Source organism: Lycium barbarum, chromosome 3, assembly GCF_019175385.1.
Source record: "Lycium barbarum isolate Lr01 chromosome 3, ASM1917538v2, whole genome shotgun sequence".
Taxonomy (NCBI): domain Eukaryota; kingdom Viridiplantae; phylum Streptophyta; class Magnoliopsida; order Solanales; family Solanaceae; genus Lycium; species Lycium barbarum.
Window position 1 is genome coordinate 125,207,629 of NC_083339.1, and position 25,480 is coordinate 125,233,108.

The 25,480-nt window shown below is 36.5% G+C and overlaps 1 protein-coding gene across 3 annotated transcripts; it reads left to right on the forward strand.

The window, feature by feature from the left end:
* Positions 1-6,867: 6,867 nt before the first annotated feature.
* Positions 6,868-13,263, forward strand: LOC132632292 (DEK domain-containing chromatin-associated protein 1-like). Of its 3 annotated transcripts, none has more exons than XM_060348172.1 (11): positions 6,868-7,479; positions 7,978-8,011; positions 8,670-8,749; positions 8,847-8,906; positions 9,059-9,172; positions 9,269-9,349; positions 9,476-9,541; positions 11,500-12,004; positions 12,388-12,485; positions 12,573-12,603; positions 12,698-13,263. In XM_060348172.1, exons 1-11 carry the CDS (start codon positions 7,120-7,122, stop codon positions 12,880-12,882), a joined length of 1,614 nt encoding a protein of 537 aa, XP_060204155.1. In that variant the 5' UTR covers positions 6,868-7,119; the 3' UTR covers positions 12,883-13,263. The 3 variants fall into 3 exon arrangements, with proteins under 3 accessions (XP_060204155.1, XP_060204153.1, XP_060204154.1); XM_060348170.1 differs by having other exon boundaries at positions 6,869-7,479; positions 9,476-9,547; XM_060348171.1 differs by having other exon boundaries at positions 6,870-7,479; positions 9,062-9,172; positions 9,476-9,547.
* The last annotated feature ends 12,217 nt before the right edge of the window (positions 13,264-25,480 follow it).

Genomic DNA, 25,480 nt, shown 5'->3' on the forward strand with positions numbered 1-25,480 from the left:
AAGCTAAACAGAGCAAATCAGACGCCGGAAGTCCCGTGGTGCTAGTGAATTTCTTGTTCTTCTTATGGTTGTTGATTTGGAGTAGTTCTAGCTTGTGTGGAGAGTTGTTTTGAGTGTTATAATGTAAGATCACGCTCCTCCTTCATGTATTTGAGCTTGTAGAATTCATAACTAGCTTGAACGGTTGAAAACTCGTGAAATAAAAGTCGGAAATCGTAGTTGTGTTGTTGTTGCTTGTTGAACTGTTTTGAGGTTGTTCTTATGGTACTTTGTGGCGGGAAATTTATGGAATAAACTGACTATGTGTGTGGTTGTTGTTGTTAACAAGTTTTAGAAGGAGGAAGGGGTTTAAAGCTATACTTTTGTTAATCGTAAACCGAGCTTGCTGCTTGTCGTATTGTTGTGTTGATTAAGGAACTTGTTATAGCATTATTAATTGTTTGGGCTGCTATTGAGTCTTTTATGAACTTGAGGAAAGTTAAAGAATTAGGAGATATGCTGCCCGATTTTGTTATGAAATAAGTTTGTCGTTCGGAATACAATACATTGGTTATGCCACTTGTAATGTGACGATAGCGTCATTTTGTTGCTGTAGATTAAGGTACGACGAGTTGAGCTTATCGTGGTCGTTGGACGGATTATTTCGCCAGGTATGTAAAGGTTATTCCTTTCCTTTCATTGGCATGAATTCACAATAAGCAAGACTTGATCAAACATATAAAGAAATAGCATAACATAGAGTTCTCATATTCACAGTGTATATAAAAGAAAGGTTGTTTTGTAAAGCCTCTTGTTATCGTTATCATGTCTCAATTGTATTGGAGTCGTCCCTTATCGGAACTCATATCCAGTTCTTACTGGTTCACCATCAGTTGAAGGGAAAGAGAGGTTATACATATACATATATACATATATGCAATACTACTATTATATACTATATATGCTCGGCCTATGAACTGGAGAGATATGTCCGGCCTATGGGTCGGAGAGATATACTATATGTATGCCCGACCTATGAGCTAGAGAGATATGCCCCGCCTATGAGTTGGAGAGATATACTATATATATGCCCTGCCTATGAGTCGGAGAGATATACTGGTAGCATCCATGGTAGCATACCTGCATTAAAGGTTGATGGGCTTCAATGGAAAATCTAGAAGATGCTTATTGTGGAAGAAGAGCCCAAAAATGATCCAAGAGTTATGAGACGCGGGCTTATTTCTACACCTATTTAATAGTCTAAGAGGAGAATAATTGGGCCCACACAGAGCCAAAGAGAAGGCCCCGCATGGAGCCAAAAATATGCCCAAGAAAGGAGCTGAAATTCAGCCCAGAAAAGACATGGAATTCTAGTCCAAAATGGGGTCAAAAGTGACGCCCAAACATGGGGAATTGGACGTTGGGGTTTTTTGAGCAAACAAAGTCAATTCTTTCCTTATTTTCTTGTTAGTTAATTTAGGAAGAATTTTGGTATTATTTTACATGCTTTCCTAGTTTAAGTCTAGTTAGGTTTTGTTATTATTATTTCCATAAAAGTAAAATTCGAATCCCATTTTATGTGGGATAGGTTTCCCTATATATAGGGTGGATTTTGTTATTTTCATTAGACAAATATTATTATTATTGAGAGTTTCTCTTATTTACACCTTTGTGTGTGGTGACTATGGATTTATCTTGCAAACCTACAAGAAGCATTCTTTAGGAGGTAAGATTAATTCTTAACTTGATATCTTTGGTTCTTATTCGTAAATTAAAGAAAGTAATTAGTCTTATATTAATTGTTGTTTCTAATTTCTTCGAAATAGGGGTCTAGATCACCTTTTGATATAAGTTCTTGAATTGTCTCTATTAGTATTTTAATTAGTCTTGATCCGCTAATTTTGAATACTAAGACCAGTTAGGGTTCTTATCACTTAATCTTGAAATTTGGGGATTTTATTCTTGAATTTCGCCTATCTTTACATTATTGTCTTTAATCTTCGTATTTTCGCTTCCGCATTATAATCTTGTTTTGTTCAAGTAACCCGATTCTTATCATATACTATACATATGCCCAGCCTATGAGCTGGAGATATATGCCCGGCCTATGAGCTGGAGATATATGCCCGGCCTATGAGCTGGAGATATGCTCGGCCTATGAGCTGGAGAGATATACTAATATTACACAGAGATATACCGAGCCTTATAAGGCCAGACAACAATAGTTATACTATTATACTATATAAGAGTTGAGTCAGAGCAAGTAAGTGTAATAGCAGAGTATCTTTGATTCTTAGTTGATTTCATATATCGGTTTCAGTTTCAGTTATTCAATATTCTTACATACTCGGTATATTATTTCGTACTGATGACCCTTTGCTGGGGGCGCTGCATTTCATGCATGCAGGTCCTGATAGACAGACATAGAGATCTCCCTAGTAGACAATACAGAGTATCAGCTGGTTTGGTAAGCTCTACTTCATCCGGAGTTACCAAGTCCAGAGTTGGTATTGTTTATGTATATAGAGATGATGGGTAGGCCGGGGCCCTAACCAGGGGCGGCTCAACAAAATTGGTGGCCTAAAGGCAAATCATAATAAGAGGCCTTAAGTAAAATAAATTTTATCGTTAACAATTTTGTAAGTATCTTGATTTTTATATATTCCACATACTCTAATAATATCAATTCATTTATCATTAAGTATATGTCAACACAATTTCATACATTTGTAATAGTTATCCATTTAATTAAAAGTGAACAATGACTTCAAATTAAAATCATCAATCCTCAAAAAATACTACTATATTTAAAAAAAAAAAAAAAACTTTTATCAATATCGTCATCAAATTAGTCATTTTTATAGATACATGTTTGTTATGAAATTTGAGTTATGTATATGAAATTCCTCAATTACAATTTGAGAAAATTATAATATCTTTTTATTAATAATATTTTTATGACATATAAATAATATATAAAACTACAAATTATGGACCCCTCAATTTTGGGGGGCCTAAAGCAATTGCCTTAATTGCCTCCCCATTGAGCCGGCACTGACCCTATTTATAAATATAATGCATATCAAGTGATGTAACTTTTCTTCTTCCTTCTTTTTTATCTATTTTTTTGAATCAGAAAAGTATGATCGAAGACTAGGGCTGTGCATGTTAACGGTTAAACCAATAACCCGAACCGATTATTGGGTTATTGGGTTAATGGTTCGGGTTAATGGATTACCGGTTCGGGTACCGGGTGGTGTTTTTGAGTTATTGGCTTATTGGGTCGGGTCGCGGGTTGACCATTTTTGTTAACGGGTTACCCGATAAGCCGATAACAATTTAATTAATTACACTTCTACCCTTTAACTAAGTTGTTGTGCACTGTTTTGCCTTTGTCGCTGCTGCCCAGTGCCCACTAGAAGCTGTTCTATGGATTGTTTTCTAAGTTCTAATCTATAGCTTAATTATGGTCCTGTCAATAGGGTTGGTGTTCATAGGTAGTTTATTAACCCCTATAAAGATGCAGACCGTAGAATGATGGAGAAATGTAAAGATGATTAACAACCTGCCTTCTTGATAATATTAAGGCTGAAACATAGTATTGTGTTTTGTTGGTTATACACTTAAGATGCTCTGCTGCCTTATTTATGTTCTGTATATATAGAAGTCTCAGGTTGTGTTTGCATATGATGTATGTTAAGATTTAAACTCAACTACTGCCTGTTTATGTTCTGTTTATGGGTTAGGAGTGATTTAATCTAACCTTTTGAAAGATGGTGGCAAAATAACCTTCTTTTAACAGTATTAGTTTTCAAATGAAGAAAAGTCATATATGGAACTACATCCATTTCTTGATCTTTTTGTGGGTTGAAACCCATCAATTATAAATCATGATTAAGCGGGATAAACCTGCCAGTTACCTCAATTTTAACCAGTCACCGTTCATATTGTGGTCAAGCCATTTTTTTGTTGTGTGAAATCTTAACGGTTAAACCGATAACCGAACCGATAACATACAACAACCGATTAACCGATAACCCATTAACCGATATTTTAACGGTTCTTTAACGGTTTAATATATCTACAAACCGATAACCAATAAGTTAAACCGATAATTTTGAAACCCGAACCGAACCGACCGATATGCAGCCCTACCGAAGACGTCTGATTATTTTTCAGCTAATGTGTTAGGAAGAGGAAAAACTGATGTGTAGAAGGAGATGTGAGGTTTTGAAATCATCTTACATGTCATGAAGCTTTACGATTGATCTTTAACAATCCGTCTCCTTACCTTTACCCTTTGGAAGGCCATTCTTATTACTATCATATTTCTTTCTCAACTTTTCACACTTATTTTTATTCGACAATTAGCTAAGCCAAGATCCCAATAAGTTTCCTTCTAGTTGCCATGAGCCAAAAAATGCTCTTTTATACTTTTATGCTCTTTTAAATCAAAATTAAGATCTTCGTGATGAGCGGTATCAATAAAACATTATCGGTGCAAGTTTTGTCAATGCGTCAATAGTTGTGATTTTTTTAACAATCTAATGAAACAGATAGAATGAAAATAGCACAAAGTTTTGCTAATCAGTCAAAACTTGGAAACATATAAACAACATATACAAGTTTTATGAATGCGGTAATACGTGTGAACAACTTATACAAGTTATATCGGCCTATCATAACTATTGAACATGATTAATTTTATCAATCTGACAGAACTATATGAACAATTTTTACCAAATTTATGCCTGTCCCAAATAATTTTATTAACTGACATACATTGTGACCCGAACTATTTCACTTAAATCTCTATACAAGGACAAAAGGTAAAAGAGAAAATGAACATAAATAGGCGTCCACCAAATATGTATCTCTATATATTAACATAAACATACATAAAATATATATCTTTCTATACACAATAATATATATATTTTTGTATATTCCGTTAGCAAATTTAATTATTTTGACCGACCGGCTAAATGTGTAACTTTTCCAAAGTGAAATAACAATCAATATCCTATTATGCAAAGTGATTGCATGGTTGTCCTTCAAATGGACTGGTCTTTAATTTTTGTCCTTCTAAATCTAACTTATGCATAGAGGAGCATAAGGCTTTTAATGATGCTGGCATAACTTGTCGATGTTACAATGCTTAACTTATGCCACTCTAGGATAAGTTCAATTTTAAAGGGAAAAAAAATTACAAACCCGTCCATTTGAAGGACAAAAGTTAAAGACTAGCACAAATAATAATAAGAAAAATTTACTTGTCATAGCTATCTCTAAGACTTATTTATGAATAATAGCTACCTTATTTTTTATTTAATTTTTGTAGCTTTATTTTTTCAAAATTACATTTCATAACTGGTCCAACAACTTTTGAAATACACGTACCTCTCTATTCCTCCTCACTACATATTTAAGATTTATCATCTTCTCCAAACCCTAAAAAAAATCTCTCTCCTCTCTCCCCCTCCCCTCACTGCCGCCTCTCTCCCTCCCTTTCTCTATCTCCGACCTCTCTTCTCCTTCAGCCAAACTTCGTGAGGCAATTGAGTGTTAAAGCTCGTAGAAACTGTAGCAACGTCGTTGTTGCTGCTTCCTAGTCGAATAACAACCATGACTTTACTCCGGCGGCTGCTAAAGCCGTCGATGCCGCTGCCATTGCTTCTGTTATTGATGATGATGAGGTAGCAGCGACGATGGTGGAACGACCCCAAATCTGAGAATACACTCAGATCTGAAAAAGAGAAAGAAGTGGGTTTCACCGGAGCCACCACTACCTCCATCACTATTACCACCATCTCCATCTCCAAACTCGTAAAAAACCTTAAGGTTCTAGTTCTTCAGATATGAACTCCATATGTTTCATGTATTAATGGTTTTTGGTGGTGGTTCGATATGGTTTTTGGAGTGGAAGAGGACAGTGGTGGATCGAAGAAAGGCGGCGGAGGAAGGAAGAGGTTTTTTCCAGTTTGTTGTGGTAGTTCGGTAGGGTTTTTGGAGTGAAGCAGGATGGTGGATCGGAAGAAAGGCGGCGGAGGAAGGAGGAGGGTTTTTCCAGTTGTTGTGGTGGTTCGGTAGGGTTTGTGATTGTGGTGTTTCAGTATATTTCTGTGTATTTCGCTATATTTCAATGTATTGTTTCAGTATATTTCTGTATATTTCAGTGTACTATTTCAGTATATTTCGCTATATTTCAATGTATTTCTAATTTACAAAACATCTTTTAATACATTTCATTGTATTCCATTGTATATATGCATACTACAATTTTATATTTCTTAAACAATCAACCATATTTAATTGTATTCCAGTGTATATTTTTCTGTATTTGGAAGTATTTCTAAAAGTTTGGAATGGAGTAATTTGGAGAGAGAAACATGGGTTGTTATGGAACTTCAGCCGTCATGCGTGATACATGGTTGATTTAATTTGACTTACCATTTAAAATGAAAGAAGAGAATATGTTCCATAAATACAACCTATTTTTACTCTGCCAAATTTTGTATTTTCGTGTATTTCAAAAACGCGAAATACAACCGAATACAAAAAAAAACAAAAAAAAAACTTTTGAATGGAGTGATTTTGATAGAGAGACATTAGCTGTAATGGAATCTCACGAGGTTTGCGTAAATCATGGAAACCATTAATATAAATTATCATATAATTTGAAAAGATTTTTATTGCCATAAATATAGCCTTTTTTTTATTCAACAGCCACGCTGTATTTAAAAAAGGCGAGATACAACTGAAATACAGTAAAAAACAGCTACGAATTATAAATCTTCAACTTATAACTATAACTTGTTAGAAACTGTTTAAAGTTAGTTATTGGTCTAGGTTTTACTAATAATAAAAGTGCAAATGACCCTGCAAATGTATCCGGAAGCGGGGGCCCATACGCCGAAAAAGCAAAATGTATAGGCGGGCAATTTCCGTTTCATAACCGGGAATTCCCAAAATTTAGAAATTTTTTGCAATCCCGAAACAAAAATTTGGAGGTTCCAAACTGTTAGTATTTTTAGCGCCCGCCTTTCCCACCTTAACATTTCTGTAACTTGAGCAATTCTCTCTCCCCCAAAACCAAAAACCCCAGTCAGGGTAGGGTTTTATCACTCGTTTTGCTGTTCCATGGCGTCTGAAAAAGAAACCCTAGATGATAAGAAACCAGATGAGGTGATGGAGGAACAACAACAAGGAAAGGAACAGACTGCTGAAGTAGAGGAAGAAGATGAAATGGAAGTAGACAAAAAAGAAGAAGCAGACAAGGAAAAAGAAGATTCAGATGAGGAGGAGGAAAAGGAAAAGGAAAAGGAAGAAGAAAAGCTAGTGAAGAAGGGCAAAAACAAGAGTGAGGGAAAGAAGAAGGAGAGTGAGGAAGAGCCCAAGACACCAATCTCAAGACCGACGAGGGAAAGGAAAACTGTGGAGCGCTATTCTGCTTCTTCGGATGCTAGAAGTTCAACGCCCAAGCCCATGTCAATTAGAAAGGTATAATTCCCGATGTTCTGTTATCCATTTGTCATTTTTCACTTGGATCAAATTCAAGGACGTGTTTCTTTGTCTTCCTTTTTTGTTTACGTCACAACTGCCTAAATAATAGCATTCAACAGCCTCTTTTTAGCTTTTAGGTTTCAAATAGAGAATAAACTATTGTTTTTTCGTGAGTTCAATACCTCAAATATCCATTGTTTCTGTTACCTACCTAAACTATCACTCCCTTTGTATTAAAACACAGCTCGATGCTAGGTAGGTAGCTAAAGGGAACAATGGATACTTAACCAAATTTGCATCAAGGTGTGTTTTAATGCGAAGGGAGTTATAGTTTAGGTAGGTAAAGAGAACAATGAATAATTGAGGTATGAAACTCGTCAAGAAGTGATAGTTTAGGTGTGTTTTTTTGACTAGTATTACCTGTACATGTTTAATTTACAATTTTGGTTACGATACGAATTTCCTCTTATGAATCAGTGTGTTTATTAAATGCAGGGTAGTGGTACTCAGCTGAAGGAGATACCGAATGGTAAGATCTTACTAGTATACAAATTTGCTTTTCCAGGGTTAGCTTTATTTACTGTTTAATGATAAGTTAAATCAAGTAGTATATCCTTATGTATATCATCTAGGATGTAATTTGTCATTACTTGGTGAATATCATCAAGGCTGAAATTTGACTGATATACTCATTTTTTTTTTAATGTGATGGTATTTGATTTGACATAGAGTTTAAGATTTTAATTTGACTTGTGTATATTAGTAATAGTGGAAGAAATATTGAAATTAGTAGTTGAAGAGTTTGGTGGATGAACTGTAATATAAGTGGATCAAACCACCCTATTCCAATCCATATCAGCATTTTGTATATGGAAGTTAATATCTCAGCAATAAATATCGTTTGTTCTTGAAATTTATGGAAGTAGTGTAACAAGGGAATAGTGTCAAACATTTAGAACAGCCAAAATAGGAAGAGTGCCGTATAAATTGTAAATCGCAGGAACCACGAAGAACCGAGTTCAGGTAAATCAGTGTTTACTTGCATAATAAAAAAATAAATCTTATCAAAAAGTTTGCTACTATGTTATGAGTCTGATGCTAAGATTTACTTGTCAATAGCTGCATGATACAGAAGCTTGATACGGACTATTTTTGTCTCTGACATCTCCAATATTTTGAAACTTCAGTGGCTTATAAACTATCCAAGAGAAAACCTGATGACAACCTGCAAATGCTTCACTATATTCTTTATGGCAAGAAATCAAAGGTGATCATCATCTTCTTACTTACAAACTCTTGAGCTTTAAAACTTGAGATGCTTTCTCTTGGTTTTGCAGCTTCAACTGTGCATTTTGCCTTTTCAGGTACATAGTTTGAAGAAAAACATAGGGCAGTTTTCAGGATTTGTTTGGGTTGAAAATGAGGTATCTTGCTTCTATTTCCTTTCTATTGTGATCCAATCTTCCTTGTGCTTTCTTTTCTTATTTACATGTGGAAATTGTTGTAATCAAGTTACTGACTAATCCCTTAATTGATTGTGTAATGAGATTATCTTTTGCCTACTTTATTTGTCAAGCAGGAAAAACAAAGGGGAAAAATCAAAGAGAAGTTGGACAAATGTGTTAAGGAAAAGCTGCTGGATTTTTGTGATATCCTCAACATTCCAGTGAGCAGATCTGCTGCAAAGAAGGTATGTTCTGCAAATGGGTCTTTCCGTTTGCTGCTGACCGCAGCAATGTCTAACTATTTTTTTCTGATCAGTCGTGTTACTTGTGTCAATTTTCAGGATGAGCTCTCAGTGAAATTATTAGAATTCCTGGAATCTCCTCATCCTACAACAGACTCCTTGCTTGCTGATAAGGAACAGGTATATAGTAGATTTTGCTAAGCGTCTTCCTGTGTTGAGGAGTTTGCCTTTGTCTTTAACTTTCTTTGCATGTAAGCATTTGTTTATAATTATGAAGCTGTAACTTTTGTGTTCTTTTGATGTTAGATGGGTAAGAAGCAAAAGAGGAAGAGCATAGCTACCAAAAGCACAGGTTCCTCGGATAACACTAAAGTAAAGGTTAACTCTCAATCATGTTCTTCTCTTCTTAAGGCAATCATCCCAATTGGCATACTCAAGATGACAATATTTGATTAGCTAGAACTTGCTGTTACTGATACTTGGTTCTGCAATTAATTTCTCCGAGCTTTGAATAAGTAACAATTCCAATGGACCTAAATGTTTTTTTAGGAAAGAATGAAAATGAAGCAAGATAAATTTAAGGGTCGTGCTTACTAGTGTCACCAAGACTTTGGTTAAGAAACATTGTTATCTTGTAATCATATTATGGATTTTAGTGCATGTCGAAATTGACAAATACTAGCCTTAACTGAGGTGTTAATAATGCTTGCATGTGCTTTGTCTCTTTCCCTTGGGGGGGGGGGGGTAGAGGGTGTTCACCCGAACACCCTCGGCAAAAAATTACATTGTTTATATAGGGTAGAATTTATGTGTTTAAAATGTGTCTCCCGTTTAAAATGTTCACTACTAGAGAAATGATTTAACATGTCAAGCTGGATTTGGTGTGACAGGAATCACGTCTCGGACCCATGAACTCAAAAAAGTTAATTCAGGAACTTCAAAAATATGCGGCAGCTTAAAAGAAAATACTGGAAATGAAAAAGAATTGAAAATAAAGATAGGATGAATTCAAGAAAGAGTTTCTATATTCAAGAACAGGTCAAGTAATTCAAGAATTAATCATGGACTCCAAGATAAGTCTAAATTTTGAACAAATAACTCCTCAACAATTAGCCTTAACTAATCTAACTTTGATAGAGCATAACCCCAAATATAGATTATGAATCTTGACCCCACTTAGATACAAAACACATTAAGCCAAGAGTTGCCGCCTTTTTGGAATACATTAAACTAAAATGATTTGATGGATTTAAACTTACCACCTTAAGTTGATTCTTGAAGGTTGGAGAATAAATTCAAAAGAATTCTCCAAAAAAATTTACCTCATCAAAAAAATTCTTGAATGTTGGAGAATAAATTCAAGAGTAGCTACCCACAAGAGTGCAAGAATAGAACATCTTAATTACATTAATGATAATTTAAATGTAAACATGACAAAGAAGTCAGACACCCCTATTTATAGCCTAAGGGCGGCCAAGATGATGTAAAGAGACAAAGGACAAAAACCTGAACAATCTTATAAAGCAAGTCCAACATCCTTAAGGAAAAAGAAAAAATAAAGAAATACTCTACGTAGGAAGCCATTAAAGATTTTCCTAATAAATCAGTAAACACCTCTAACAAACTAAGAAAAGAATTAGGAAAGTTCGACTTAGGAATCCTAACTCCACTAGTCGCCTATAATTAAGGAAAGCACCTTGATTTGTGGCTGATTTTTAGGCGTCTTCCTTGTTATCTTGGGCTGATTTAGACACCTATATTAGGCTTCCCTTGCCCAGTCCCCCCCCCCCCCCCCCCCCCAGTCCCCCCCCCGCCCGCCCGCACTTTGAACCATAAAATAGTTGCAATGCTTGGCCAGTTCATCTCCGTTAGTCTTGAGCTCTTCCGTCACAATTAACTTCTTTATTTCCCATTGAAGTCCAGCAACCTTGAATTGCAACTCTTTAAATTGAGATCTTGATAATAACCTTTTTGGAGCTTCCAAAACTTCATCCTTGTCCTTGATGCTATCATGGTGTCAATCTCTTTTGTAATATGGGTAGTTAAGCTAGGCTAAGGTCTGCTCCTCACAGTGTTATGGGCATTGTCTAGCAGTCAGTTTGAGTATTTAAAATATTATTGGTGGCATTTAATTGTATTAAGAAGTATTTTGTTGGCAAGGGATGAAGAATATGCATATGTATTTATCAGTATTTCTAAACACTTCATATCCCATGAGCTTTGACAGTTCTTTATCTCCTATCACTATTTTGCTGTTACTTCTATGCAAATGCCTGTCATAATCCTGACCGCTGAAAGGGTGTCTGACTTCTTTGTCATGTTCAAAGCAGAAGCATCAGAAATCTGAAGTTGGGGTAAAACGCAAGCGGTCATCAAAAACTGAGGAAGAAGAAGCTTATGATGAACAACCATCAGACAGTGGAGATGACTCTGAGAATGATGATGAAGCTCCTAAAGAAGGAAGTGATCAGGAAGAGAGTGGTTCTGAGAAAGATGAGAAGCAAGAGGAAGAGGAATTGGAAGAGAAACCCAAGAAAAATAAGTCTAATGAGAAGATCTCTTCAAAGAAGAGTGTGAAGAAGGATTTTGGGAGTAAAGCGGAAGAGAAGTCTAAGGCCATGGGAAAGGGCAGCCCTGCCAAGTCCTTGAAAAGTTCATCAAAATCTAACCCTTCAAGTTCAGCTTCCAAGAAAGGTGCTTCTGCTGCTGATTCAACATCTAAACCCAAGAAAGAAAAAGCTGAAAAGAAAAGTAAAAAAGAAAGTGAATCTGGGAAGGAAAATTCTTCAAGCAAGAAAAAATCAAGCAAGTCTACTGCAAAGGTTTCTGAAAAAGGTGTGTAACTTTTTGTTTTTCAGTTAATATTAATGTAATATATGTGTTCAAGTTTTCTGTGTTGTGAGAAGGTAAAGATCTTCAGGTTTATTTTTTGAGATATTGCCGTGAAGATTAACATTTCTAGGATACACTATGGGCTTTCTCCCTTTTCTCGAAATGAGTATTGTGCTGTGCCATTTAGAGAACATATTTTAATGTCAGTGATCAAGCTTCTCCTTTTTCGAAATCAGTATTGCGATGTGCCATTTAGGGAACGATGTTTTAATGTCAATGATCATCCAGTATCTGAATACATAGAATGGTTACTATTGCGCCAAACAGATGCTCTGATTAATTTTGGGTATCTTCCACTTCTCTGACTGTTGAACCTTTTGGAACAGGAAAAGGGAAAAGTGTAAAGAAGGCCAAGGCAGAGCCTAGCAACGAAGAATTGCATGCAGAAGTAACAAATATTCTGAAAGAAGTGGATTTTAACACTGTAAGTCTTACTATTTTACTATTAAAAAAGTCACAGTACAAGTTTTACTCTGGACTGATTAGGCTTTTTGCACTACTTAAAATGCAGGCAACTTTATCTGATATTATCAGGCGACTAGGTGTGTTTTTTCAAATGCTCATTCTACCTGCTATTCTAAATTCTGTTGTACTGATCGCTCATTTTCTAACCTTGTTGCTGGTGCTTCGTCACAGGTAGCCACTTTGATGTGGATTTGATGCACAGAAAAGCAGAGGTGAAGGCTATAATCACTGAAGTAATAAATAGCATGAGTGATGAGGAAGAAGATGATGAGGAACCAGAGGGTGATGGCGAAGCAGAAAAATCGGAAGGTGATGACGATGCAGAAAAATCCGAAGGTGATGACAGTGATGCTTGATTTACGAGTCAAGTAGAAAGATTTGCTACCGATACAAGCTTGTTAATTGTTCTGATTTGCATGTTGTCCTCTGTATAGACATGTAAGTGAGAAGGTATACTGTTAGCTGAAGGTATGCAGATAGTGGCCTCAATAGGATAGTTGTAAGATAGGCATTTCTGTATTAGCTAATCTGTAGATGTAACCTTAGGATTTCCTTACTCCCGTTGCTTGCTGATAATCATGGGTTTTGAGCTTCTTGTACTTTTTATTTTTAGAACAATTCCAGATTGCCAGATGTTAGATATGGTGAATGACTAAGATTTTGTATCATCTGTACTGCTGAATAAAAAGAGAGAAAAAACCTTCATATGGCTAGAGGGTTTGCTCAAGAATTGCTTATTCCTGTATTTTCCTGGTGTTTCCATGTCTTGAGTTGTATTTGAGTAAACTAAGGCAACCTGTTCAAACTTGTATAATCGTCAATCCACAAAACAAAGTTTTTATCTCGTTGTACCAAATTAAATGTATTATTATTATTACTACTATTATTACTATTATTATTATTATTACTATTATTAGTACTATTATTAGTATTAGTACTATTATTATTATTATTATTATTATTATTATTATTATTATTATTATTATTATTATTATTATTATTATTATTATTTTCCTGGTGTTTCCATGTCTTTGAGTTGTATTTGAGTAAACTAAGGCAACCTGTTCAAACTTGTATAATCGTCAATCCACAAAACAAAGTTTTTATCTCGTTGTACCAAATTAAGTATATTATTATTATTACTACTATTATTAGTATTAGTACTATTATTACTACTATTATTAGTATTATTACTATTATTATTATTATTATTATTATTATTATTATTATTACTACTACTATTATTAGTATTAGTACTATTATTATTATTATTTTCCTGGTGTTTCCATGTCTTGAGTTGTATTTGAGTAAACTGAGTTGTATTTGAGTAAACTAAGGCAACCTGTTCAAACTTGTATAATCGTCAACCCACAACACAAAGTTTTTATCTCGTTGTACCAAATTAAGTGTATTATTATTATTATTATTATTACTATTATTAGTATTAGTACTATTATTACTACTATTGTTAGTATTATTATTATTATTACCACTATTATTAGTATTAGTACGATTATTAATATTATTACTATTATTATTATCACTATTATTATTATCATCATCATTATCATCATGATTATTATTATTATTATTATTATTATTATTGACGTGCTTCAATCAATTGTTAAGCGAGTTCTCAAACGTCCTGCCCCGTGGTAAACCTATCATTATGTCTGCCAAAGAACACCACTTTCCCAAAGAGTGTCCCAATGCTCTATTCCAAATCATCTTTGGCAGCCGTAATGATAGGTTTATTACTGGTAGGGGTAATAAAATTAGTCTATGCAAATATGATCTTTAAAGTTGAGGATTAATGACCCACCCATTTATTAATTCAATGATTTTGACTCGTTCAAATTCTTTTTTTTTTTTGCGCGGATTGCCTTCATTTGGGGTATTTTTAATTTTTGTCCTTCAAATTTGTGATCTTTAAGTTTTGCCCTTCGTCTAATACCCGAGGTTGTGGGTTCGAACTTCAACTCAATAAAAAAAAAATAATAATTTCGCAAGACATAATTTGCATGGGCAGAATTCTGCCTTAAGGCCCAAATGGCCAGATTTGCAAAACTCTGCCTTGCAATTTTTTTTAAAATTTTTGACTGAGCGAGGGTTCGAATCCCAAACTTCATGGTATTAGGCGAAAGGTAAATATTAAAGACCACCAATTTCAAGGGCAAAAATTAAAGACCACCCCAAAATAAGGGCATTCATGCGAATAGTACATCTACAAGTTGGGTAGTTGGTACATAGTCCAAGTTGATCCATGAGAAGTTTTGTCAAAAAATTCAACTTTTTTTTTATTTGATATGTTATATGTAAGTATAATAAAAGACGTGATTTTTTTTATTAGTTTGGTTTGGTATACACATTATAAGAAAATAAGCATAAGATTAGAATTTGATAAGAATTGGAGGGATTGGGTTATAACCCATTGTTTAATCTATGCTCACCCATCTCAGCCAATTAACTTTTGAATATTATTGAGCGTTGATCGATTTATTGATTCTACATATTTTGACCTATTCAAATTCAATCCAAATCGCTCATTCCACCCCTAATTGGGATTGACCATATCAGTAGATGACCGACAATTTGGCAATCGCTTAATTTGTTTCCTGCAACTGGAGCAAAGGCTTTTAGCACGATTTGCTTTTTCAGCGACTGAAATAAACTATTACTTAAAGGCAATTGCCAATTTGAAGGTTTTTGGAAATCTACCAGGGGGCTTCATTTACATGTATGATGTACCACTGACAAATAATTTATTTTGTGAACAACGAAAGTCCGAACAAACCACAATTTTCAGGATTTAATTATATTATCACTGACAATACAATTTTTATTGTTGTAGTAGAAGATTACTTTACCTTATTTTCTAAATTATCAATTTCCAATGACTCGAACTTGGAAACTCTAGTAGTCCATAGTATCCACAGAAAATAACAGCTCTTCGCTCTAACAATAAATGCTATTTACTTGAAAATATAAAAGTATCTTTATATTTAGAGATACATAGAATTTACTAGCTAGTTACTAGCATACATTTTTGAAACTATAAATACTAAAAGAAGATAAAAAGATTCAAGGGGATGTAGAGTACTAAGTTGATTCAGATTTCTAACTAGCTTGAGGAGGAAATGTCACTGCACTCACTAGTCACTGATGTATACGGTAAAAATCGGACATATGTTAGAACCGGTAAGACCAGAGATCGAAGGAAAAGAGGGAAGATCATCATCTGGTCCGATTTCTCCATAGCCGAATTGATCGTGGCCGTTGGTCCGTTTGGCCGGGGCCGTTGGTCCGAATTGATCGTGGCCGCTGGTCCGTTTGATCATAGCCGTTGGTCCGAATTGATCGTGGCCGCTGGTCCGTTTGATCATAGCCGTTGGTCCGAATTGATCGTGGCCGCTGGTCGGTTTGATCGTGACCGTTAGTCTGGGAGATCCTGGCCGTTAGTCCGTTTTGGTCATGGCCGTTGATCCGGGAGATCCGTTACGCGGTTGTCACGCGTCGATAGCGTCCTGCCATGCTCAACTGCCAATCGTACGGGTGTCAGACCGTACGGCCAACCTAACCCAACCTAATCCAACTCAGAGCTTTTTCATCATTATTTTATTGTTCATGTTGTATGAAGCCCATAGGGCACTACTATAAATAAGGGGCATTGTCCACCTCTTAAGGGGTTGGCTTGATCATATCAAGAGCACTTTGTAATAGAAAACTATATATAAGAATCTCTCTCATATCAGATTTCGGTCCATATTTGCTGTGCTTTATCTCCTACGTTTTCTAAATCAAATAACATTCATTTGCTAGTAGATACTCGAGTCTAGAGCAAACCACTGATTATCATTGCTCTCTTCATATCATACCTATATATATATCTTTCTCTTATCAAGAAGATTGGGACTTAACCACATATCTTATACCCACTCACAAATTTAATTGATTATCCAAATTCGGGGTAAACAGTTTGGCGCCCACCGTGGGGCTAGGATAATAGTGGTCTTTGATCTTGATCTCTATCTTACCCATCAAAATCAGAAATATCTACTGTTCGTCTCTGAAAAAACGGACCAAATGGCTAACAGTGGGCAATCTGGTCACGTAAACAACAACGAGATCGTGGCCGAAAATGAAGGCAGCGGGCCACGAGGATTGCCAAGCCCCACTGACCCTTTAAATACTAACAATTCAATTACTTTGTCCGGGACACAAGTCCGGAAAGAACCGAATACCCCGAATGATGATATTGACTTGCGTTTAATTTTTGAAATGTTGCAGGAACAGAGAGCGGCGATTGCTGAACAGGGAATCGCAATAGCCCAGTTGCAAAACGGAAGAGATAAAATGACCCCGGAAAAGGCGAAAGGTGTTGCTGAACCCAGAAGAGATGAGGCACGGATGGTTGAAAGCAATGGCTCCGGAGCTGGTTCATCCATCGAGGTTCTGAGAATTCTCGAAACGTTGGCGAATCGGGTGGACTCAACCGAAAAAAGGGTGGAGACATACAACTCTCGGGTGGATCAAATCCCGGGGGCTTCGCCTATTTTAAAAGGGCCAGATTCAAAGAGGTACATCGAAAGGCCTTTTCCTCCGAGTGCGGCTCCGAAATTGATCCCAAAGAGGTTCAAAATGCCGGATATCCAAAAATATGACGGCACAACGGACCCTCACGAACACGTGACCTCATACGTCTGTGCTATAAAAGGCAATGATATGGAAGATGATGAAATCGAATCCGTGTTGCTGAAAAAGTTCGGGGAAACTCTGTCAAAAGGAGCATTGACTTGGTACGATCATCTGCCCGAGCATTCAATCACTTCTTTCGAAATGCTCGCCAATGCCTTCATAAAAGCACACGCCGGAGCCAAAAAGGTGCAAGCTCGAAAGGCAGATATTTTCCGTATAGCCCAAAGAGACGAGGAGTTATTGCGTGAATTTGTCAACCGGTTCCAAAGGGAGCGAATGGAGCTCCCCCCGGTTCCGGAGGAATGGGCCGCACAAGCTTTCACAAAGGGGCTCAATGTTCGGAGCTCGACGACTTCATTCAAATTAAAGGAAAGCTTGCTGGAATACGAGGCTGTGACCTGGGCGGATGTCCATAACCGATACGAGTCAAAAATTCAGATAGAGGACGACCAACTCGAGCTTCCTCCGGGGCCCGTAAAAATGAACAAAAGCTCTGAGAGATCACGAATGAATTACGAACCGGAGGCCGGACCATCGAGGGAAAGGTATCGGCCATACTCTTAAAAAACCAAGCTTCAGGTCGAAAAAATCAAGGGATGGCCCGAGTCATTTCTCCGGGCGGGGGTGATAAACGGGCCGAGTCCCCGGTTCAGGTATACCACCGAGGAGTCAAACGAGGAGGCCACGGCTGTGAAACTGGATCTCACGGATGAACTTCGCGAAAACGCGTTGGTCCGTATTGCAGCCTAGAAGCAGAGAATGGAAAGGTACTACAATCGGAGAGCCAATTTTCGACATTTCTAAGTTGGGGACTTGGTGCTTCGAAAAGTTACCTTGAGCACCAAGAATCCCAATGGAGGAAAACTGGGTCCGAACTGGGAAAGACCGTACGAGATAACCGAGATAACGGGCAAAGGATCATATCAGCTGGAATCCGTGGACGGACAGCGATTGTGCAACAACTGGAATGTGGCTCATTTGAATGGATGTTACTGCTAAGGTATGGACACCTCATGTTTAACCTTTTTCTTTTTGCAGGAAGTCAAGTACCGGATAAAGTTAGGATCTAGGTCTGAAAACGCGTGTTGCACTCTTTTCCTTAGTACGGTTTTGTCCCAAAATGGGTTTTTCGGCAAGGTTTTTAATGAGGCAACAAGTATAACGTGTTACTTAACAAAGATAAGGACAAACGCCCGGGAACTCGGGGTCACGGCCTACGAGTGGGGGCTTGATAGCGCTCGCTTGATCTTGCAGCTCGGATAAGCATTAGGAGACTTATACTCACATCGAGGTTTACCCCGGTTAATGGAAAACGGAGGAGCTCAAAAAATCAAGACCAGACCTTCTGCATTAGGTTTCGGTGTAAGGACCAAACGATCAAAATGAATCGGGTCCCCCCAATATTTGCTACGGCAAAATCAAGACCGGACCTTCTGCATTAGGTCTCGGTGTAAGGACCAAACGATCAAAATGAATCGTGTCCCCCCCAATATTTGCTACGGCAAAATCAAGACCGGACCTTCTGCATTAGGTCTCGGTGTAATGACCAAACGATCAAAATGAATCGTGTCCCCCCAATATTTGTTACGACAACACCAAAACCAGACCTTCTGCATTCGGTGTCGATGAAAGGACCAAACGATCAGAATGAATCGTGTCCAAACAGTATTAGCTATGGCAAAAGCAGAAGGAAACAAAATTCTCGTATCTTGTACAAATACTTGCAATACAAAAATCATCGAAAGTTCGGATAACGATATCTCAGATGTATTCTTGTTAAAATACTCTACCCCGATGATTGTTGCCGTATTTCGGCATTACTTCATTCGTATACCCTATTCCGGGCACTACGGTCGAAATCCGACAAAGGCAACAAGGTCATAATGAACCGAGCCAAAATCGTTAACCCCTCAAACGGGGACTGTTACATCGAAATTTAGCTAAGGCTGAGATTCAGGTGTCCGGAAAATACCGGCCCTAAAAATGCCCATCATGATTCAGAGACGTCTGAATTCACAAAGCATAAGATAAGTCCCACGGGCAAAAACTCCATCAAATTCCCGGACAAAACATACCGGATGAAGAGAAAAGCCAATATTCAGGCACAACGCGGAGTAATGACTCCGAGTCTGCTTGTCCTTAAATCGGACCGACAACTCGGGCGAAGGTCATAACAGATATTCAAGCAAAAGAATAAAGAAAATCAAGAAAAATGCGTGTTCCATTTATACGAAGGTCTTTACACCAGGAACCCCTAAAAAAGCAAAAAAAAAAAAAAAAGGCTAATTACAGCCCCTGGTCTATCCGGTATGGCTGGATCCGGAGTGTTCAGACATTTTCCACTCGGAGTCGTAGGAGTCAGTCTCGAGGGCTCTCTTAGCTTCTTCCTCGACCCTCTTAGCTTCAAGTATCAGGGCCGGAAGATCCGCAAAACCATGCCCGACTTGCTCAAGGGTGATCCTCCGAGACTTCCACCGTTCATAATACAAGCGATGAACCAAAGGGGATAAACGGTTAAATCAGCAACAAACTTGAGATGGAAGATGATTAGAGGTGACGAAATGAAGAGAGAATAAAGTGAAGTGAAGAAAATAAAATGGAGGAAGAATGAAATGAAGGCGTGATTCATCCACTTCCCGTTACTCCGATAAAACTACGGTCCGGAAAGTGTGGGGGCTATCTGTATACGGTAAAAATCGGACATATGTTAGAACCGGTAAGACCAGAGATCGAAGGAAAAGAGGGAAGAGCATCATCTGGTCCGATTTCTCCATAGCCGAATTGATCGTGGCCATTGGTCCGTTTGGCCGAGGCCGTTGGTCCGAATTGATCGTGGCCGCTGGTCCGTTTGATCATAGCCGTTGGTACGAATTGATCGTGGCCGCTGGTCCGTTTGATCATAGCCGTTAGTCCGAATTGATCGTGGCCGCTGGTCCGTTTGATCGTGGCCGTTAGTCCGGGAGATCCTGGCCGTTAGTCCGTTTTGGTCATGGCCGTTGATCCGGGAGATCCGTTACGCGGTTGCCACGCGTCGATAGCGTCCTGCCATGCTCAACTGCCAATCGTACGGGTGTCAGACCGTACGGCCAACCTAACCCAACCTAATCCAACTCAGAGTTTTTTCATCATTATTTTATTGTTCATATTGTATGAAGCCCATAGGGCACTACTATAAATAAGGGGCATTGTCCACCTCTTAAGGGGTTGGCTTGATCATATCAAGAACACTTTGTAATAGAAAACTATATATAAGAATCTCTCTCATATCAGATTTCGCTCCATATTTGCTGTGCTTTATCTCCTACGTTTTCTAAATCAAATAACATTCATTTGCTAGTAGATACTCGAGTCTAGAGCAAACCACTGATTATCGTTGCTCTCTTCATATCATACCTATATATATATATATCTTTCTCTTATCAAGAAGATTGAGACTTAACCACATATCTTATACCCACTCACAAATTTAATTGATTATCCAAATTCGGGGTAAACAACTGATCTGTTGAAGCATTCAGTTGTGTTTTGGACATGAATTGAGTGTATTTGAAAATAAATAATATTTGAAGTTAAATTGAAAAATGATATTTGAAAGTTGAAGTTGTATTTTGACGTGCATTTCAATTGGAAAAATATAAAAGTTTTATGAGGAGAATATTTCTTTTTTTACTTATTTTTTTTTTCAAGTTTGAAGTACAAATTAACATAAAATATTAAGCAAGCAAGTTTTTGATTTTCTGCTTAAAAAAGCCAAAAATAATTTATATCCAAGCGGGCCCCAATATACACTGAAATTAACATCCACTTGATTTAGAGCCTATTTGGAAAGCCACCTAGGTAATTGGAATTGAGTGTAATTACACAATTTAACCTGATTGTTTGACTAAGTGTTATACCTCGCATTTCCAGTGCATGAGTATGGGATGTACCTCATCGTAGTAATGGGGTATCGGAGACATCCCAGGATGCTTTGAAAGGCACAAGCCATGGAAAGTACGTAACAACGAAGAAAACGGGTGAATTACGATATCGTAAGTCGTAATCGGGAAAAAGTACTTTGAAACACGAGAACATAGCCATTATTAGTGTAATAAGTGATAAATACCATGTATGGATAATTTCAGAATATTTCGAGATCGAGCAAATTCAAGAAAATAAGTTCGACGAAAATTTGAGAAACGCGAGACGGGTTTTAGTCAACTTTGGAGGAGCATACCTCATAGTATATGTGGAGTTTTAAGGTATTTCAAAATCCTAAAATGAAGTTCGTTGAGTCTAGTTTGTAATGCAACAAACCGTTTATTGATAGGACATCGGAATAGGGAATTATAGACGTTACAAACTGAACTGTCGATGCAGAAACAGCATTCCCGCAGCACCGCTACAGTACCGCTACAGTACTGTAGCTACAGTGAAACCGACTTCAGCATTCCTTTTTAAGGGACAAAAATCTCATTTTTTTCAGCACAAAAGTTCCCAATATTTCCAGAAAAATTCAGCAACAAAAGATCATTTTTTTTATCTTGTGGATAGAGAATTGAGAGAGAGGTTCGGGCTACTATTCACGGCGGGGTACTGTTCACGGCGTCACTATTCACGGCGCTACTATTAAGGTAAGGTTTAATATTTTCCTACATATTTTAGAAGATGTTAGTCTTTGTATGAATTGGTGGATGTGGATGAAATTGCAAGAGTTGTGTATGTTGATATGGAAGTGGAGTTTGAGCCGTATGGGGCCAATTTAAACTAGCTATGGTAAATGAAGTTTAATTAGTAGTGTGGTTGTTATTATCATGGATTATATGGCGAAAAGATTAGAAAGTTAAAGTTGGAATTTTGTTGATGTGAATATGATGTTGTTTTCGTTGAATTGAAGATATGATTGTATCCATATGTTGTTGTTGGTATTTCTGTGTCAACAGGAGGGCGATTGAAAATTTGGGATAGGCGAATGTATAGGGGAAGTGCTGCCGGATTTTCGCTAGATTTTTAAATAATAAAAAAACCCTAAATGGGGATATATAAACTAAAATATAGGTTCAATAAGAAATGGGTTATAGAATTGTGGACTAGAAAATATAGTTACTAACGATAACGTTACTTTTATATAAATAGGCTAAAAGGGCGACGAGGCGAAAAGGATCCACGACTAAGTCACTGACAGGTATGTAGAGCCTACCTTTCTTTCTTTTGGCATGACCTTTATGAAATGAACAAATAACGTATATGTATGATTCTAAGGAAAATTCTATTCTTAGCGCTACTAGGATGGCCGATGTCTTTGATTTCCATAAGTACTCCATATGGTTTGATATGTATATACATGACGTTCAAAGATTTTAGTGGGTATATTTCCGAATGTTGTTCGAAAGAAAATCGATATGACTAAAGTCTTTGATGAATATTTTGATACTTAAATATGATCTTAAGGTCCCTATTTGATTTGGTCCAAAACATTATTCAGAATTTTCCTAATATGAATAATACTTGAATTTCGAAATATGGCTTATGAAGTGTTTTTAGAAGGTTCCGTACTTCAAAAGCTCGTAACTTTCGTAGACTAACTCGGATTTACTTGAAACGTGTTTGTGGTTTACTAATGATTTCAAGAAAACTAGTTTTGTACTAAAGGAAACATAAAGTCGATTTTCAAAACCACTCCGAAGGGAGTGCGAGATTTTATTATTTAGACTTTCCAAAAACCACTCCGAAGGGGGTGCGAGATTTTCAAGCCTAAGTCACTAGATGACTTCATGACGTAGCTAAGTGTGCTATATGATATATGGCCTCAGCTCGTGCCTGAGTGAGCTATGGCCTCAGCTTACGCCTGGGTGCGCTATGGCCTCAGTTTATGTCTGAGTGTGCTATGTGGCACGTGGCCTTAGTTTATGTTATGGATTTTCTTTAAAAGAGATTTCCATACATTTGCATATTTGCATTCATGCCCGAAGGGGCCATTATTGATATAGAGCCGGAAGCGGCTGCCCAAAGGGGCCACTATTGATGTTGAGCCGGAAGCGGCTACCCGAAAGGGCCATTATTGATATAGAGCCGGAAGCGGCTGCCCGAAGGGGCCATTATTGATATAGAGCCGGAAGCGGATGCCCGAAGGGGCCATCATTAATTTGCCGGAAGCGGCACGTGTGTTGCATTGCATTATTCACTTAAAGGACGTGTGTTAGATTACATTACTTATTTTGAAAATGTTAGTTAGATTGCAATTATTTACTTAAAGCCTGCTTCAGATTTGCGTACATATTTACGTTTCTTCCAACGAAGGCTGCAGGTATTGGGTTGGTTATGATTTCTTCTTTCCTAAATTATGCGATGGTTATCATTTATTCCCGCTTTACATATTCAGTACATATTCCGTACTGACCCCCTTTCTTCGGGGGCTGCGTTTCATGCCACGCAGGTACACCCAGGTGAGTAGAAGATTTTGCTAGAAGGTATTCCAGCGGGATTGGTGAGCTCCATCTCAGTTCGGAGTATTGCCGAGTCGAGTACCTTTGTTGTGGTGTTTTGTATGTGTTAGAGACTTTGCAGACAGTGTCCTGTGGATAAGGCGTCGAGAAGTGCGAATCATTTATAGATGTTAAAAGAGTATGTATTTTTAGATGATTTCAGTTGGTAAAAAGTACGTAATTGATTGAAAGTTTTTTTATAATTTGTATAAAGATAATGACCTCTATTTGGAAAAGTTTCATGTGTTTAAAAGTTTTTGAAATGACAGGTTTTCGTAAAGCGAATGTTTAAGGGTTCGCTCAACTCTGAAGGGAGTCGGGTGCCCATCATGCCCTATCAAGATGAGGGTGTGACACTAAGTTATTACACAGTTAGGTGGGAATTTGGTGTAATTACAGGGTTATTTTTTAGTTTGTTTCTTTTAATTTAGTTTTATTTTTAATTTCTATTATTTTAATTTCTTTTGATTTTTAATTTATTTTTTATTTCTATTATTTTAATTTATGTTTTATTTTTACTTTTTAATTATTTTTATTTTTTAAAATGTATTTTTATTTTATATTATTTATTTTTCATTTCCTTTATTCTCATTTCCAACCTTTACTTCTTGTGGTTCTATGTAATTGCTCATATTTTTATTTTATTTATTTAACATAACTGTGTTATTATTCTAATTTTTTAAACTATACCTCTTAATATTTGAAAGAATGAGTCATTAACAAACTTGGCATATAACGAGTGACGTTATTAAAGTAGAATTTCATTGTGAATGAGGTTATAGACTTGTATTTTCCCTTTCTTTTTGAATTATTTACTTAAGTTACGTTGGAACTTACTTATGTAATGTTGAAATTTGACATAAGAGTATTATGTTAAACTTTTTCTTTTGGATTTTGAATTTAGGTTATACTTTCAATTTTAAGTTATTGCATTCACATTGCATGTTGTTTATTTTTCACTTACATTTAATGGATTTCTTGTGTCAAACATTTGAATGATGTTATGGCATTATATTTATAAATATTATTTTTTTGTCAAACATTCAATCCATGACGTTCTCACAAAAAAAGTGTTCTTTTAAGTTTTATAATTAATTAAAATTAAATATTATTAATTTGAAAAAAATATATCAATTATTTTTTACAATATTAGTTACAAATATATGATTATTAATTAATATATTTTCAAGAAACACTGTGTTATTAATACTAATTTAATCATTTATAAAGGAAAATATTTTTTAAATATTAATTTTAAATTTGTAATAATTAAATTTTATTTTTAAATTAAACTAAATGTGTAATTACACTTGTGCAACCAAACAACACGCTTGTAATTACACTGTAATTACGTTATGACAAACAAACAGGTTGTTGTAATTACACTATTGTGTAATTACTAGGATATGAAATTACTACCCTAGTAATTACACCAATTCCAATTACCAGGTGGCTTTCCAAACAGGCCCTTAAACTCACTTTTTACAATCCAAACTAAAATCACTTCTTCAACTTTGCAATATTAGTGATTTTAATACTGAAAATCCTCACAAATTCAATTTCTTTTAAAAGGTGATCACGCCTTAAATGACGCTGTGCAGATAGGATGTCTGTGTAGATTTTCCTACATCTTGCTTATATGCAAGCCACAAAACAAGTCAAAAGAGCAGGGTCCCAACTCCCAATTCCCTTGGATCGTGTAACGTGAAACTTCCCTAAATTGATTACCCATTTTAGTAACCAACTCTTATATACCTTCTATTACAAGCAAATTTATAACTATAATAGTTTACCC

Excerpts from the sequence above, each read along its gene's own strand:
- LOC132632292 (XM_060348170.1), top strand. The coding sequence starts at position 7,120 with ATGGCGTCTGAAAAAGAAACCCTAGATGATAAGAAACCAGATGAGGTG. Across the intron at positions 8,750-8,846 it reads TTTATGGCAAGAAATCAAAG|GTACATAGTTTGAAGAAAAA; the intron begins GTGATCATCATC and ends TTGCCTTTTCAG. Across the intron at positions 8,907-9,058 it reads TTGTTTGGGTTGAAAATGAG|CAGGAAAAACAAAGGGGAAA; the intron begins GTATCTTGCTTC and ends TTATTTGTCAAG.